The following is an 18,262-nucleotide window of genomic DNA, read 5'->3' as shown; positions in this document are numbered from 1 at the left end:
GATTGCCTGAAGAAGTTTCATTTAATTAACTTCTTAAAACTTTTAATTAAACTTGTACCATCTATTATACAAAAATAAAAGTAGTGCTAATACACATATAAATACACATGCACATATACATTTCTCCAAAGCCTTTTTCTGTCCCTGGATTTATGCATAACCCTTCCACCTTAAAAATCTATGCAGTGATACAATTAACAAGATGACACAAGTGGTTTTCTGGTCCTTATACCTGAAATCACCAAACAAAAAGCTCTCCGTAGAAAAGCATTGACATGTTTTGCTGAGAAATTTACTAAGACAATCAGATGGTTTCAAATGCATTACCCAATGTAGATAAGAATCATAAGCAGGCAAAAACACTTCAGTATGGTGTTTTTTACAATACAGTTCACAACAAACGTGCGTTATATTTGCTCCGACTGACTCAATAAGCATCAGCATGTATAACTTCTATATCAGAATTACAAATCAATAAAAGTTTTCTATCATTCGAAATGTCACAGCAAAAACAGTTTTTATAAGTACAGCCTGACATCCATGCGTTCAAGTTGAGGTTGGTGCCTTGCCTTTAGTGTTATTTAGCTTAAGCAATGTGCTACACAAGACATGAGTATCCAGGAGACTTGTCCTGCTCATTATACAAGAAAATCTGTAGACAGTGCAGATATATTGGCATTTGCAGATGATGTAAAAAATATCAAAATAGCCAAAAGAAATGAACAATGTGTCACTTTATTGGAAAAACCCACCCAGATAGTGCCACAACTTGCTGTGAGGGAAAGGTCAGATTGCCTTTGATTTCTTGTATTTTCCATACTTTATTTCCTTCTTCTATTTTGTATACTGTGATTTGTTTTTTTTACACTGTGTTTTACTTGTATTCTGCTTTTAATTGCATGTTAAAACTAAGAAAGCGACCACAGCTGTGTCTCGTGAGTTACACAGAATTTTTTACCCTCCCACACTGTTGCTGTTGTGCTCTTAAACACAACTTTCTAGTTGCCTGCCCCTTATGCTAATTTGACCACATACCTCCTTCCCTCTCCACTTTCACTAGCTGTTGTGAGTAAGCACAAAATTATCATTTTGTGAAATCACTCCCCTTCAGCTACATCCCACTGTATTGCACAGAACCAGAATACAAAAGTGCCCACCCCCTTTCGATCTATCTTGCTCTTTTAAAATGAATGGCTCACCACTCAGACAGCTAAAGTTTAAGCTACGCCCTTTTTCATATCTAACTGCTTAGTCCACACTGCAGTGCTTAGGATGTTAACCCATTTTTGTATCTTACCTTTAACATCTATTGAAGACCACCAGTTATTGGACAGCCCACATTCTGCCTCTCAGTAGTCATTCTTGGATTAGTGCTTCTGTTTTCTCCTGGTGAGAGAAGGAGCACAGGGAAATTATTTCCTGGGGACCACTGATCACCAAAAAGGCTAATAACTACTTCATAGGTGACAGCTTGGAATTTGTGCTCATATTCTACTCCTGGTGAGAGAAGGAGCAGAGTGCATTGATTCCTGACTCTTTCTGGTTGGGCAGTGAGTGTCTGTGCTTGACATTCCCGATTGGTCTAGTTGCTATTCAAGGTATCCACCAGGAAAAGGCTACAACAAGCCTGCAGACCCTTGCATCAATCTGGGACAAGACTGTGGATCACTAAACAGGCAGTGGCCTGCTTCTCATCTTGGGATTGGTGCTAATGTTTTGCTTCTGATGAGAGAAGCAGCCAAGGAGCATTGTATCCCAGCAAAGTGAAGCTGTGGTGAGACCAGCACGAGTAGTAGCCATTCATATGACTCCCCACTTTTCGTTATTCGTTATTCTTGACAAGCTAATTCTTTATTTTCCAGTAAGTACTGCTTGATTTGTTTCTAACTTCAGAATATCTGCCTAAATACTTCATCCTTAAATTTTCAGGGTCTACATATTAGTTTCCCCTCAGGTGTTTGCCAGTACCCTACACAGACACCTTCAGTGACATTTTTCCTGTGAAAGCACTACTGAAATTTCATCAATATCTAGCGGCCCACAGGACAACTAGTTTGCAGTGACAAGCACTGTCCCTAGAGGTCAAACTGGATACTCCTGACACTGTTTCACATTCTCACTCCAACTGTCTAATCAATAAAAAAGGCTCTGTTGCCATGAATATGAACTTTCCCACTATCTAAGTTACCAGTTTGGTGGATATGGCCATCCTGAGGCAATGTACAAATTGTCTCGTGTTTACTGACAACCAATTAATTCTCAAACAAACTGATATGGTATGTGAGAGATGTATTTACATAATGTCACTGGAGACAAAGCTCTCATATAAAAAGTACTGTCAATAAGTTTGCCAGTAGTACACACGCTGCACCCATCACACAGAATTCAAAGCAGATAAATACACACACATACAGTGGATATAAAAAGTGTACACCCCCTATTAAAATGCAACGTTTTTGTGATATAAAAAAATGAGACCACAATAAATCAAAAGATACTTCAACAAAGTATTAGTTTAAGGGTGTGCACAATTACGCAACCAGCGTATTGTACATTGTTTTTGTATATTTTTCCCCCAACAGTTTTGTTTGTTTTTCAATTGTCACATTAAAGGTAGGAAAAGTTTTGAAATTATTTATTGTGGTTTCATTTTTTATATCACAACAAACTGGCATTTTAACAGGGGTGTGTACACTTTTTATATCTACTGTATACTGAACAGTTAAATGTAATCTTCCTAAACCCCAAAGATCTCCTAGATGAAATACACATAACAAATATTCTCAGCAGCCCCAAAATACTCTTTCAAAACAATACTCACATCACCACCTACAGGCACATCTCATGGAGCCTCTACTTCCAAGCCCATAAGGCAAGTCACAACACAATCCAACCTTCTGGTCATTGTAGACTCCATCGTGAGACACAATGATGTCCCTCTCACCAGGCTGAAAAAGGAGAAAGTCAAGCTCACTTGCTTATCAGGGGCTAGGATCCACCACAATACACACACACACACTCAGGGCACTGGACCACAAGTACCAGTATGACTCAGTCATAGTCCATGTGGGAGTAAATGACCTGAGACATACCTCCCTAGACTATATGAAGAGAGACATCATGAAGCTCTCGGAATATGTCACAGGCTGCTATGAGCCCAGCACTGAGCAGCATTTTACCTTCTCCAAGCATGATGCCACAGTACGAACAAAATATGACAGACTTTAATAATTGGCTTAGTTTCTGGTGTCATTCTAAGGGGCTGCAATATTTGTCACCATGGAAGGAGATGGTCAACAGACCATGCTGCTTTGCCAGGGATGGTCTGCATCTCTCCCCCTCTATGCTTTTGAATATTAGCCAAAACATTGTCTTCCCCCATAGTGCCTTTTTTAGGCAATGCCAAGCTGAAAATACTTCCGACATAACAAATCAAAACCATGAAAATCTAAAGGTATTACTGCTCAATGCTAGGTGTCTAAACAAAAAAACTCCACTCCCTAAAAGCTGTCTTCACCTTAGAGAATGCCAATGTCTGTGTGGTCACTGAGACATAGTTTACAACAACAGACAGAACACCGACAGTGCAAGGCTATAATACCTTCTACACATTTAGACCAGCTACTACACAGACAGGGACTAAAAGTAGAGGTTTCTTGATTTACATCAAAAATAAATACAGCAGGACAATGCACTTGAGCTGCTCCATGTTCAAATCACCATATGCAAAATCCAATACCATTTCTTTGCAAGCTATAGGTCCCCGTCTATGACCCAGGAAACCCATACCATGTATTTAAACTTACTGGAAACACTCACCATCCAACCCAACATCATATTCATGGGTGACTTTAATTATTCCACTATTAACTGGGAATCCTATATGACAGCAAATGTACAGGCAGAGAAAATTCCTGGATTTTGTAAACACAAACTCCCTGGACCAGACTGTCAATACACCAAAAAGGGGTGCAATTATACTGGATCTGGTCCACACTAATATGGGACAGTGCTGCACACCCCCTACTGTAATGTCTTCTCTGGTAAAGTCAGACCACAAAATGGTCTCCTTTAAAGTAAAAACAAAACCTAGACCCCCAACTAAACCTGGAATATTCAGGAACTACTCTAAGCCTAACTTCCTGCTATTAAGTGATAACCTGGTAAAATTTCAAGCCCCCATAAACCATGAGAACACTGCTGCCTATGCAGAACTGTTCACAGAAACCCTGTACAGCTTGTTAACAGCTGCAGAGAGGCAGGTGTACCCACTGGGAAGAAGTAAAGAACTAACTCAAAAAACAAGCCACCCTTGTGGAATCACAAAATTAATAGGCTGTATAACAGAAAGAAGAAAATCATGGCAAAAATTAGGAGGTGCAGCACCCGGCAGGAAAAAAAAGCACTCTCATCAAACTAAACAATTCAGAGGGCAAATACACTCTACCAAAGCCAAATTTGAGGTAAATTTGGCCTCCCATGCCAAGTACAACCACAAGACCTTCTTCAGCTATGTCCGCAACATCAAAAGGCAATACACAATTGTGTGCATGGCTCATTGTAAAATGGGGCCACCTATACTGAGCCACAAGATATAGCAAACAAACTGGCTGATACGTTCAGCTCCAAATTTACTCCTCTCTCCCCCTCAAACTTCCCTCAGGAAATGCCATCAAATATAACTCCCCATGCTATCACTAGGGAACAGGTCCTTAATGCTCAAAGGTCAAGAACACTGCATCAATGGGCCCAAACAATATTACGATGCCTTCTAAATAGCATGAAACATGACCTATTAGGCCCTCTGGGATTGCTATTTAACTGTAGCCTCCAAACAGACTTCATGCCTCATGAATAAAGAACAGCAACAATCATCCCACTGCACAAAGGTGGGCCATATACAGAGCCAGGAAACTACAGACCCACAAGTCTCACTAGTCTTACATGTAAAGCTATGGAAATAATTATCATGGAAATGATCAATAGTGATATAGTAAACCTCCAGACACTGGACCCCCTACCCAGTTTCGTTTGTCAAGGGGCAGGTCATGCCTACTCAAACTGGTGGACTTCTTTGAGAAGGTCACCAAAGCAATGGATGAGGGAAAAATGTTTTACAGTGCCTTCCTTGACCTGGCCAAGGCATTTGACACAATACCCCACTTGGGCATCGTCAACAAATTCAGGAGGTTAGGTACAAACCCATATGTTACCCGATGGATAGCCAACTGGCTCACCGACAGGATCCATGAAGTTAGAAATGGGGAGCCCAACTCTACAAAGAGGCCAGTCACAAGTGGAGTCCCTTAGAGATTGGTCCTTGGACTGCTCCTTTTGGCATTTAAGTCTCTAAAGTCAAGCTAAATGTCAGTGGTCTCTGGCTGACAAATTTGCAGATGATTGCTAATTAGAAGCAGTCATTACATCCCACACTAACACAAATGTTCTTCAAGAAGGGCTGACACAGATAAACAACTGGTGCCAGAGCCATGGATTAAACTAAATACCAAGAAATGTATAATAGTAGCCTTCGGGAAGTCATACACCCCTGGTAACTATCATACTGACAATGCACCCCTTAGAGTTGACCCAGTAGTCAGGGAGTTAGGGACACACACAGACAGTAATCCAGTCTTTGACCATCATGTGTCTACAGTACTGAGGAAATCACTCTATGCTACGCAACCTATAAACAAAGGTATGCCATCTAGGTCCAAGGAAGTCATTGTTCCACTGTATTGGGCATTTATCAGACCCATCACTGAGTACAATTCCCCCATTGGTATGTACCTAACCAAGCATATCCAACAATGGTGTATTGCTTCCTCACTAAAAGAATACAGGGCTTAAGAAAAATGCCCTATGCAGACTGCCTCAAGGCCCTTTCCCTGTACTCTTGTCACCTACGGGCTTTTGAGAGGAGATCTAAGCCTGGCATACCGGGCACTGTCAGACCCCACTCTGATGGACCTCCTGCATATCCCCAAAATAAACAGCACCAGAATTACCCATTCTAAAGACTTAAACCTTGCCTGTGATATAAATAGGACCCGCTGGAGAGACAAGCATGTATCCCAGAGACTTCCCCGTCTCTGGAAAAGGCACCACCATCCACGTGAAGCAGAGTTCTTTCCTAACCCAATTCAAGTGCAGCTTGGACAACTGGAGGGGGATCAGGAAATTCAACCCGTTTGGCACCTATGTCTCTAATAGACACAGGCAACCTGTAGGTGGTTCATCTCCCAGGCCTTACATTTATTACACTTATCAAGGGTAACAGAACTTGGTGGTGCAGCGGTTAGCATTGCCGCCTCACAGCAAGAGGTTCTCCAGTTTGATCCTTGGCAGGGGTGCCCTCTGTGTGGAATCTGCATGTCCTCCCTGTGGTCGCGTGGGTTTCCTCCGGGTGCTCCAGTTTCCTCCAACATCCCAAAGACATGCTGTAGGTGAATTGGACACTCTGAATTGGCCCTAGGTATGAGTGCGTGTGTGTGTGTGTGTGCCTTCTGTGGAAGGTTGGGCGCTGGGCTGGCAACTCAACACCGTAAAACTCCACTGACAATCATGAGCGGACAGGTGATCCGCTGTGGTGACCCCTAACCGGGAAAAAGCCAAAAGAAGAAGACGATCAAGGGTAACAGAACTTGTCCGAGATTTGGGATGCATGGCTAGGCCTAAAAAAGTTCTTGTGGTTGTTAGCCTAGTAAACACATACGAACATACTGACGACATTCAGTTTAAAATACAGGTGTAGCCAAGTTCTCTTCAGGATAACAAAATGAAAAAGCTGCCAAAACACAGACAATTCTGATCAGGTCATTTATAATCAGCATTATATCACAGCCAAAAAAAATAAAAAATAAATCCAAATGTAACAACCAAAAACAGGATCCAACACAGATTTATTAGATAGTCTCTCTCTAGCGCCTCGGCTTTCGCCTTCTTGAGGCGCTAGAGAGAGACTATCTAATAAATCTGTGTTGGATCCTGTTTTTGGTTGTTACATTTGCATTTATAATCAGCAGTCTGAAATCTGTTCAAGAAATGAATTTCAATAAATCTGCCTTAACAGTGAAGATAAACTTCCTGAAACGTATTCAGAGAGCATACAGCAGTTATAATTACCAACCTAATAATAATTATGTGTAGTACGTGTAACTTTCAGTTAAGTATCATTTAGCACCAACTGCTGCACTAACCAGGTGAGCTTGCTTTGCCATTGATAGGGGAGTGGGGTAGTTTTAGGATTTCAGTATGGAGACGAAAGGGAGGAAAAAAATGCTTCACTATTTAGACAGTTGTTTTTTTTTTTTTTACAAGCTAGTGTACTTACTTCAGAAAGTCTGTGCTATCCCTGACAAATTGATATCTGCAATACACAAAAATAAGTTTTGAGAGTTACTCAGATAAAGAAACAAAGGGCACTAATCTGTTTTGCTATAATGAGCCTCTTCTGCACAAGGCTCATACTAGACATAGGAAGCTACTTTATGAAGAATTTTACATTAACACGGAACTATGATCAGGTCTCAACAGCAAAGTGAAGCTCAGGAAGTGACACTTACCATTTATGTCAGAAAAAAACTAACAAGGTGGTTATGATTAGAGAAACCAGATGATTGCTCTTTGTAGTACATACAGTTTCAGCTTTTTAGTCGTAGTACTAGTTACAGAGAGAAGGAAAAAATGCAGCATTAATGGTTTTACACCTTCGAAAGCCATGAAGTGCTTAGTTCCATCTCATGGACAGCAGGCAAAAACAAACTGTAACCATCACTGTAATGTTAAACACTTTGGGGGGGGGGGGGGGACTGAGAAGTGTCTAATGACTTTTATAGCCATTAACATTCCCCAGTGCTTTTCTACCATGGATGCTGTGTAGGCTCTAGCATGAGAGTAAAACATAACAACTTTGAATGATGTACATAACAAAACCTGTTATGCACTTCTATGACATGATAGAGGGGCAAAATCCTGACTTTGGTGTGTACTCAGTATATTCCTCACACAATACAGGATGACAACTGGGTCTTTGTTCATAATAAAGTTATTGTTTATTATGTTTTAGAGAAAAGTTTGTCAAGAAATTCACATTAGAAGTGTAACAAGTCAAAGCTTGAGAGGTGAATCTTGACATTCAAGTTAAGAATACATAAAAACGCAGTTATGACTGGAGATCCAAAAATAATTTTTTGTGGTACATGGAGCTTTAGCTGATGTGATGTACTACTAGTTATAGTAAGTGTAGAAATGTGAAATGTTTTACAGCTGTAAAACACAATGCTACTACACAGACAGCAACTAAAAGCTACACGTCTGTCCCTCTGAAGAAAGAGTAGCTTTAAAATCAATTTAACACTTCACGTTGTCGCCTCACAGCAAGACGTCGTGTTCGATTCTCAGCTAGAGCGTCTTGTGTGTGGAGGCATGCGTGAATGGGCATGCCTTCGTTGAAGGTTGTGCGTCAGGACTGGTAACTTGGCACGTAACAATCTACTACCAAACGATAGTGGACCGGAGTTCCGCTGTGGTGACCCCTAACCAGGATAAGCAGAAAGACACAACAACTATTGCACACCTGTGTGTGACAGCAAAGTGCACTGCAGTTTTTAAAGCTGTTTTAGCACCTTACTGCTGTTCTATGGTGGGCCACACTGAATGTTGTTATACTCTAGTTCAAGAGTGAGGCTTAACAGCACTGAGAGATGCCTTAAGAACATTTGGTAATGCACTTCCTTACAGGAGAAAGGTGGTTAATAAATTTGTCCTTTTTCTGAATTTGGAGCAGAATTGCAGGGCTCCATTACTACACAAATGCTTATAATCAGACCACTGATGATAACCAGTTTACATTTTAATAAACTGATTCTAAGAAATTCACCTCAAGCATGACAGCCACCTTAAAAGTAAAGGTTAAGAGGTTAATTTCTTGGAATCCAGTTTGAGAATGCATAAAGTGAAGTTTTGATCAAAAACCTAATCAAAATTCTTTGTAATGCATGAAGTTTTCGTTACTACAATGTACTAACAGTTAAAAAGTATAGGAGCACAAAGTGTTTATGAGGCGCAGCTTTCAATATCTTGTCTCCAGAATGAGGGAAAAAGTCAAACATAATCAAACGGAAAAAAAAAACATGAACAAAGGAAATGCCTAAAACATTAGTACTTTTGACTTATAAAGTCGAAAGGATAAGAGAACTTACTTTAGCAAATATGTTCTGAAGAAAAAAAGAAGTCTTCCAATGAAATGCCTGTCTTTGTTTCTTATCTGTAATTCAATATGTTTTGCTAAAACTACCAATTATGGGAAGGAAAGAGTAACATTTTGAGTTAAAAATCAGGAAGAGTTGTGAGGTGTACTAACAGTTTTTAAAGCTGTTAGCTGATTAGCGGTGCACTTCAGTTCTGTCTGCCATGTTTGATCATGTGAAGCATGCTGCAGCCTTTAAAGCTGTAAGAAGGTTTCATATGCAAATATGAAATGGCATTGCATAGTGTGAAAGCTTAAGACTCGCTAACAGCAGTGATGTTAATGCACAATAATCTTGCTAAAACATGCACAACTATTATCAGACTACCAATCATAAGAAAATTGTTACTTTGTTCAAGAAATTTACCTCTAGAATGAAACACAAGACATGATTTTCTTGAATCTATTTCAACTGCGTATTAGTACAATTAAGCTGATAATTCTTTGTAATTTGTAATTCTGTGTGATAAGTGGGGAGCTTTAGCTGCCAGAATGTATTAAAAGTTTTAAACAAAGGGTGGAAAGTACATAGTGCATAACAGATATAAAAACTGTCAAATACACTTCACACTACCAAACAGCAGCCAGAAGCAAACTGCACAATCTAATCAACAAGCTTTAAAAGCTGGTGGATACTTTGCTATGACACACTGTTGGGTGTGTGTGGCAGGGGACACATCTTACTGCTTTTAATGCTGTCAAGGTTCCAATGCAGCTCTGTTGCGACTGTCAGCCTAGCTAATAACAGAGTTAAGTATGACCCTTATTATAACCAGCTTGTTCTAGTTATGTGCTTACTTTTAAACCTTTTCATAACAAAATTAAATTAAATTTCAGAATGTAATTAGCACGATTCATGTATTACAAGCATGTTATACCAAAATGCATAACAGTTTTTTTGTTTTGCTCACTCTAATAAGGATGCACCACATATATGCATAATGTTGTGACTTCAACCCTAAAAAAGGCTAGGTATTTCTGCATAAAACCGAAATTTGTAATTCTTTTAAATATTGTGGGCCAGATTCACTAACGCCTATATAAAGTGTACACAATGAGTATACAAGAACATCCCTACCACTTTTTTGTTTTTTCTAGTCACTCAGAAAGATTACACTAAGTGTACATGTAGTCTACACTTTCTGTCACCTCTGCCTGGAACAAACTTCTTCTACATTTACGCACAATTGATAATACCCACAGCTTTAAAATAGCATTAAAAGAATAAGAAAACTACTAAACCGAAAAAATATATAAAATAAAATAACGACAAAAAGGCCACAGATCCAAAAGATAACACAGGTTTAATAAATGTATTAATGCCTCGGCCTGCTCAGCCTAAGAGTAAAAAGCACACTGCAAACCTTCCTGAAATATACATTTAATCACAATTAACAAACAATGACCCTATCATTCAATAATCAAATCACATACTTTCAATTAAAAAGTTTATCTTTCAAACGTGTGCATTCCCCTAAACAACCCTCAATTTGTTTGTAAAACACAACCCTTCAAATGGTCAGGATTAGAGTTATGTAAGAACATAAAGTGACTCCCCAAAGGACTGTCTAACTTTTTGTTCTTAATGTCTCTGATGTGTTCTTGGAGACGAACCTTAAAACTTCTATACGTCTCCCCTATATAAAACATTTCACAATTGCATTTCAATGCATAAATAACACCTTCAGTGTTACAAGTAAATCAACCCTTTGTAATGAATCTAAAGCCATTAATATATGGGAAAGAGCTAACCAGAGGTTTACAAATGGAACATTTATTACACAAAATAGTGCCACTACAAACGCCCACATTTCTACTGATGCTGACCTCTGGTGGAGAAAAATAATTGTGTACCATCATATCAGACAAATTTCTAGCTCTTCTACAGGAAATATTAACATAATTAGGTAATATACGTCTTAAAGCCTTGTCTTTCAACAACATAGGACATAACCATCATATATGCATAACAACGTATTCAGTTATAACATTTAAAGTAATTACAAAATAAATTTCATTTTAATTTTTCTCATTACTACATATATTCCTAACACAAGTATCCCATCCCCTGGAAATTTCATGTCCATTACTATGCAAACCACGCCGATGTCTCATTTCCATTATTTTTGTTTAGCCACAATTACTACATTAATATTATAGCCTCTATTAATGAACATTTTTCAGCTTCCAATATTTCCTTGTGAAACAGACTATCAGCACTACATGACGTACTAATTCTTAAGAACTCATTGTACGGTAATACGGACATTAAATGTCGAGGGTGGCAACTATTCCCATACAGAAACACATTTCTTTTGATTAAATTTTCTATGTAAGCCAGTCTCAAAACCCTTTAAATTACTATCTAGGAAATTCACCTGAGGGCCCAGTTGTATTCCATCAAACTGGAAACCCATATTATTAAGCTGTATATCACTAATAAATCTCCCAGCATTTACTCGACTTCCACCACACAAGAAAATCAGATCATCAATAAATCTGAAATACAAACTAACCTGGGGACCTAGAGAAATAGTGGATGTAGATGTAGTCATCTTCAAACTTAGCCATTACTAAAGTGGCATACATGGGGGCAAACACTGTATAATGTATATATATATATATATATATATATATATATATATATATATATATATATATATATATGTATGCATAATGTTGTGACTTCAACCCTAAAAAAGGCTAGGTACTTCTTAATAAAACTGGGATTTCTAATTCTTTTAAATACTGTGGGCCAGACTCACTAATGCCTACATTAAGTGTACATAATGCGTATACAAGAACATCCCTACCACTTGTTTGTGATTTCTAGTCACTCAGAAAGATTATACTAAGTGTACATGTAGTCTACACTTTGTCACCTCTAACTGGAGCAAACTTCTTCTACATTTACGGAAAACTGATAATACCCACAGCTTTAAAACAGCATTAAAAGAATAACTGCATACCTCTTGGATCTGCTCCTGCAATGACCCCACGTGAACATCTTCCCCCTTGCCTCTCTTCTTTTTCTACCTCAACTATGTATTTAACTCCAATTTCTGATCCAGCTTCCTTCACCAGTAACTTCCCTCCTCTCAATCTCCTCTTCTTCTTCTGCCTCCAGTTCCTGACTCCTCTTAAAGTTTTAACATTGCAATTACTGTCACGCTGAATGTCACAAACTGTTTTATATCATTGACTTTCTTATTTACTGTAATATATTCCTATGATTTACTTATTTGATATTTTCCTTGTTTTTATATATTTTTACTTCCTTTGTATAAAAATCAATTGCTCTCCTACTTTAATTTTTGTATTAATCAATGTACTGGTTATTATGTAATTGGAGCTTTTCTCCTCTGGTCTCTGCTGAAAAAGGGCATCTTGCCCAGTCAGACCGGTTAACAAATGTCAAATAAATAAATGAACCCTTTTCAACATTTAAAGCTGCAAGAAAATCAGTAGAAACATTATTTACTTATTTTATTTATTTATTTAACATTTGTTAACCGGGAAAGTCCGACTTGGAACAAAGCCAATTTTCAGCGGAGGTCCGGGGAGAAAGGCTCCAGATGCATGCCTTTGCTACTAACTTTGCAATTAAAATTAGAAGAAGATGGTGTGAGTTATGCCTGTATTGTCTGTTCACTCAGAATTTTGTACACTTAGTACAGGGGTTACTGAATCCCAGGGTGTGGGTTAAATTTTTTTTTTGCTAAAATTCAAAATGCAGCTCACTCCTTACATTTGAATACAGCACAAGCTAATGCTCCTGCTTTCCCAATTCCACCATTACACTAACTATTACAAAATAGGATTCAAGCAGGGTGTATGACAAAGCAATGCCAATGATGCCATTTCCTTTAAAACATTCTTCTGTTGCTAGTGTTCCAAATACACTTTTATAAGGAATATACGAAAATTTTTGTATTTCCTACTTCATTCATTTAACTCTTAAGGTATGTATTTCTCCTGTGCGTTGTTATTTTCATCTCATGCCCAGTGGATGAAATGGCTCCTTTAGTAGCAATTAACTAATCAATTAATAAATGATAAAGCTGTTAATTGTCTCAGTAAAACTTCCTTCAAGCATATAAGAATGTGTCATGGAATTTGGTGATACAAGATTTTACTGACTGGGACAGGGCAAACAGGGGTGGAGGGGGGTAGAGTCTTCTTGAAATAGTTAACAAATGATGTTATGTAGTCCTATCTCACCTACATTCTTCACCTGTGGGTTTGGAGCCGAATGTCGGCTCCGACTCGGCCTATTTACTAGCTCGAAAGTCTTTGATTGGCTGGGCTAAGATGGTATCCCACAATACATTGCCCCACATTCCCAGATCTCATTTGCCGCTTGTAGATCTCGACTTGGCTGTGGCTAAGTATTGCTAAAAAAACTCTTTCTTGTGAAAATTTTGGCTAATTGTTCTTATACAAATAGAGTTGTTCATAGTGTTGTTGCTGCGTTATTTTTTGTAGGTGGTGGATGCTCCTTGGACTCTGGACCCTCGTCCAGACTTGCTGACACACATGTCGAGACAGCTCCACTCCTCCCTGGAGACCCTCCAGCTGACTGCCTGGCTACTCTACTTCCATCCGTAGTCAGGTGTCACGATTTTTCCCCAGATGTGGTCCATATTCTTTCGTCCTCTCATAAACCGTCAACTAGGAAGATCTACTCTAGCAAGTGGAAAAAGTTTTCGATATGGGCCCATTCCAAAGGTATCGACCCCTACACAGCCCCCATTGATTCTGTTTTGGAATTTCTGTCTCACTTATTCTACCAAGGGTCTGCCTCAGCCACCATCAAAGTTCAGCTGGCGGCTATTTCAAATTTTCATGTGGCTTATGAACCTAGCTTAATGGCACACAGGCTGTGTAAAGCATTCCTAAAAGGCACTCTTCTCCTTCGTCCCCCTGTATCTCAACCTGTTATGCCCTGGGACCTCGATTTTGTTCTGCAGGCTCTCACCCTCCCACCCTTCGAGCCTGCGGCTTCCTGCAATTTAAAATTTCTTACATGGAAATCTGCCTTTTTGATAGCTATCACATCAGCTAGACGAGTCTCAGAACTCCAGACCCTATCAATCAAGGCCCCATATTTGATATTCCATAAAGATAGAGTCTCTCAGACAAAATCCGTCCTTTCTTCCCAAAGTGGCTTCCTTATCTAATATTAATCAGTCCATTGAACTGCCTGTCTTCTTCCCCAACTTCTCCAGTAAGGCAGAGTACCAGTTTCATCTGTTGGATGTTCATAGGCAACTACGCTTTTATCTACACAGGACTAAAGATTGGCGGAAGTCAGACCAGCTTTTGGTTTTGTTTTCAGAGAATCGCTTGGGGTCTGCGGTATCCAAAGTCAATATCTCTAGGTGGATAGCTGGCTGCGTCTCCTTTGTTTATCAGGCAGGGGGAAGGAGCCTGCCCTTCCCAGTCAGAGCACACTCCACCAGAGCAGTTTCCACTTCCACAGCCTTTCAGGATAGGTTATCGATGGATGATATTGGTGCGGCTGCAACATGGGCTTCTCCTCACACGTTTGTTTCCCATTACAAATTGGATGCGGTGTCCAGGGGCAGATCATCTTTTGGCTCCACAGTGCTCAGGAGTATTTTCCATTGAGCCACCCAGGATGTAGGTGCTAGGGACGCTGTCCCACAGGTGAAGAATGTAGGTGAGATAGGACTACATAACATCAGTAAGTTATGTACTCACCATAACGTTAGATTTATGTAGTCCATTTCGCCTCACATTCTTCATTACCCCCCCATTACCCCCCATGCCTGGAGGATTTGGAGGATCACCTTGTATTTCTGATATTACAGAGTCCCTTTGGATAATTTGTTGGCCCTATTTGTTATGGGTGTGTGTGTGTGGTTTGGGCGATGGATACTATATTTATGTTGGCAGCAAACTAGATCTGGGAATGTGGGGCAATGTATTGTGGAATACCATCTTAGCCCAGCCAATCATAGACTTTCGAGCTAGTAAATAGGCCAAGTCGGAGCTGAACCCACAGGTGAAGAATGTGAGGCGAGATGGACTACATACAACTAACGTTATGGTGAGTACATAACTTACTGATTTAAGCATTGCAACTACTGAAGTGACACTCCGACCTCATGTGCAAAAATGGGGTTGTGGAGAGAAGGATGGATTTAAAGCTCCCTGTAACTCCTATCCTCAGAGTATTTTCACTTCCTCACTGGACAATAATCACACCTCAGCTTGTCAAAACACCTCCCACTACACCCGAAATAAAGAAAATTGAAAGGTGTAAACACCAGCAAGCAGGAAGCATATCACAGGGCAATGCAGTACTATTCAGAATGACTGCACTACTTGACACATAAGTAACTATGAAAAAAACACTAAGCTGCCTCTGCGGTGGGAATTAAAAAGGATTATCCACGTCCAATATCCGGAAGCGATCTCAGACGTTTCCATAATCGCTATCGAAAACTAAAGGAGTATGCGTTTGAGAAACAGGAGTAGGTATCGAACGAGCTAAAAACTTCAGGAATGAAACGTCCGTATACAGATGGGCACCATGTTTCCACGTACTTTTTCCAACAACTCCCCAGCTGGCGAATCGTCATCCAACTCTTCTTCCTCCTCCACACTCCTCATGCTTGTACTACCAGACACTCCTGCAGGTGCAAACGGGTTAGGTTTAAACCGTTTCATCTTCGTCTTCCCCATGATCTGCGGAGCCGGGCATTTAAATAAGAGCCCGTCCCAGTTGTAATGAAAGGCTCCGCGACCTCCTAGCAAACCATGTGGGTCCCACGAGCCGTGGTAAAGTAATCGAAACTACGAGCATGCGTACCTAGCGTGCGTCACACGCTCGCTGACATTAATGTATTGCAAGTCATGAATGTACTCTGCTTCTCGTGAAGGATTCCCTGTAGCGTGCACAGTTTTTATTTTTTTACGCTTCTTCACCGATCGTTTTTCGAGTTCGGCTTAGTTATCGCGCGGCATGTTTATTGAAGGGGAAGATGGAATCCATTTGGTTACCCTTGTGCTAGAGGAAGCTAAATAAGAGTGTTCCAAATTCACTCGCATTACAGATTCTGCACTGCTCCCAAGTTTTGCATTCTATGCATAGCTCTCGGTCGTTTGCTTATAGAACTGGTGATCAAAGGGAAAAAAATGACACATTGTATCTAGTGTTTCTTAAGTAGTATTGGGCATCAATTTGTGGTTTCTTAGCCCCTGCGCTGCAAACCAGACATTTTTACATTAAGAAGGGTCAAAGTTTGCACTGTTGTGGCAGCAAATAACTGATTTCACCTGTATGAGCTGGGGATTGCTGCTGCAAAGCTTGTGTGCTTACCTGATTGGCCTTAGGGTAGCGCATATCACTCAAGTTACCGCTTATTGCAAGAAATCTGGACAAAAACTTGACAAGAGGGGAGGGGAGGGGAGGGGGGAGGGGAGGGGGGGGGGCGGGTCAAATGCCCAAAAATATGGACAGATTTTAAATATTGCTCTTTTAAACTTAGAAAGTTGCTACAGTTTGAATTAATATAAATTTTCTGAGGGATAAGAAGTCTGAAACTCAAATGTTTTTCGTTCGGTTAGGGGTTGCCACAGTGGAACTCTGGTCCGCTAATGATTGGCAGTAGAGTTATGTGGTGTCGAGGTGCCAGCTCGATGCCCAACCTTCAACGAAGGCATGCCCATTCACACATGTCTTTCGAACTCCACTCAACCGCGGGGAGGGCATGCAGATTCCACACAGAAGGCGCTCCAGCCAAGAACCACTTGCTGTGAGGTGACAACGCTACCGCTGCACCACGAAGTCTGAAACTCAAATGTATGTCATTATTTAGTGACTTCAGTCATCAAGTCATCCCAGTGATTTGCCAAAAAACACAAATTTTATGAGGAACACACCAAACATATGAGGCAAAAATCTGGACAGTTGAGAGAGGTATGGAGTATAGTTAGTGTAAAACATGCATTTTCCTGATTGTATATGATCCTCAGTTTTGCATGAAGCTGCCCTTCGTGCAGCGGTTATTGTTATCTTGTGTATACGCAATCACTAGAAGCTGAAATTTCCCAATAAAAAACACCTTTGAATTTTCCCTTAGTCCCTTGTTACTCACGGGGCAACTAGTTTGTGTGTTGAGCAGTGTACGCATTCAGTTAGCGCTGTTTAGGTCTACCTTTCCTTATTATAGTACCCAGAACTATGGCTGCTAGAGAGCATCAGGTATGGGAACTGGGCAGCATTCCTGGTTAAGTTAGCTACAGATTACACCAAGTAAGCACCCTTCCCTTGTTCAGCTGCAAACACCATCCACTCCTGCCCCTTGCAAGTACACATTAAAACCAGCAAGCATGAATGAGCAATTTCTTGCTATCTCTGCATCCACTTTGGAGGAGATGGGCATCCTGAGGCAATGTAGCAATTGCCTTATGTACACTGATAACCACTTAATTCTCAAACAGGTAAAAAGAAAGACAAATCTTCCAGCATAAAAGATCTGTCAAAAAGCAAATTGAAGGTCATGCTGCTTAACGCTTGGAGCCTTAATCTGAAAATGCACTCACTGAAGGCTCTCCTTGCACTGGAAGATGCCGACATCTGTGCAGTCATGGAAACTTGGTTCAAGGCTGCGAAGAGCACCCCACATTACCAGGCTATACCTCATTCCACACATTCCAACCCCAAAATGAGGTCAGGAAGACTAAGGGTCGTGGAGCTTCTATTTTCGTTAAAGACAAGCACACCTCCAAACTGGTTGGCCAGCATGATGCACTAGAACTACTCTAGGTGCAATTGACAATTGGCAAGGCACCCATCCAAGACCCCCCTCCATGACTCAAGACACCCACTCCTCCTACCTGGACCTACTTGACTCCATCAAGATACCCCCTAACTCCCTGATCCTTGGTGACTTCAACTACCCCACCATAGACTGGATGAACTATTTCTGCTCTAATGCACTCACCCAACGATTCCTTGACTTCATAATTTCTAACACACTA

At 40.3% G+C, this 18,262-nt stretch overlaps 1 protein-coding gene across 1 annotated transcript in view; it reads right to left on the bottom strand.

The window, feature by feature from the left end:
• Positions 1 to 16,078, bottom strand: part of HEATR3 (HEAT repeat containing 3) — a 603,471-nt gene extending 587,393 nt beyond the window's left edge. Inside the window, exon 1 of the mRNA XM_044081978.1 lies at positions 15,824 to 16,078. Within this exon, the coding sequence (XP_043937913.1) occupies positions 15,824 to 15,961 (138 nt within the window). The 5' untranslated portion in view covers positions 15,962 to 16,078. The remainder of the gene's footprint in view (positions 1 to 15,823) is intronic.
• Positions 16,079 to 18,262: the final 2,184 nt, after the last annotated feature.

Source organism: Protopterus annectens, chromosome 8.part1 (genome assembly GCF_019279795.1).
Source record: "Protopterus annectens isolate FY-2018-M chromosome 8.part1, PAN1.0, whole genome shotgun sequence".
NCBI lineage: Eukaryota > Metazoa > Chordata > Ceratodontiformes > Protopteridae > Protopterus > Protopterus annectens.
The sequence above is the reverse complement of the archived record's forward strand: the minus strand, read 5'-3'. Positions and strand labels throughout refer to the sequence as shown.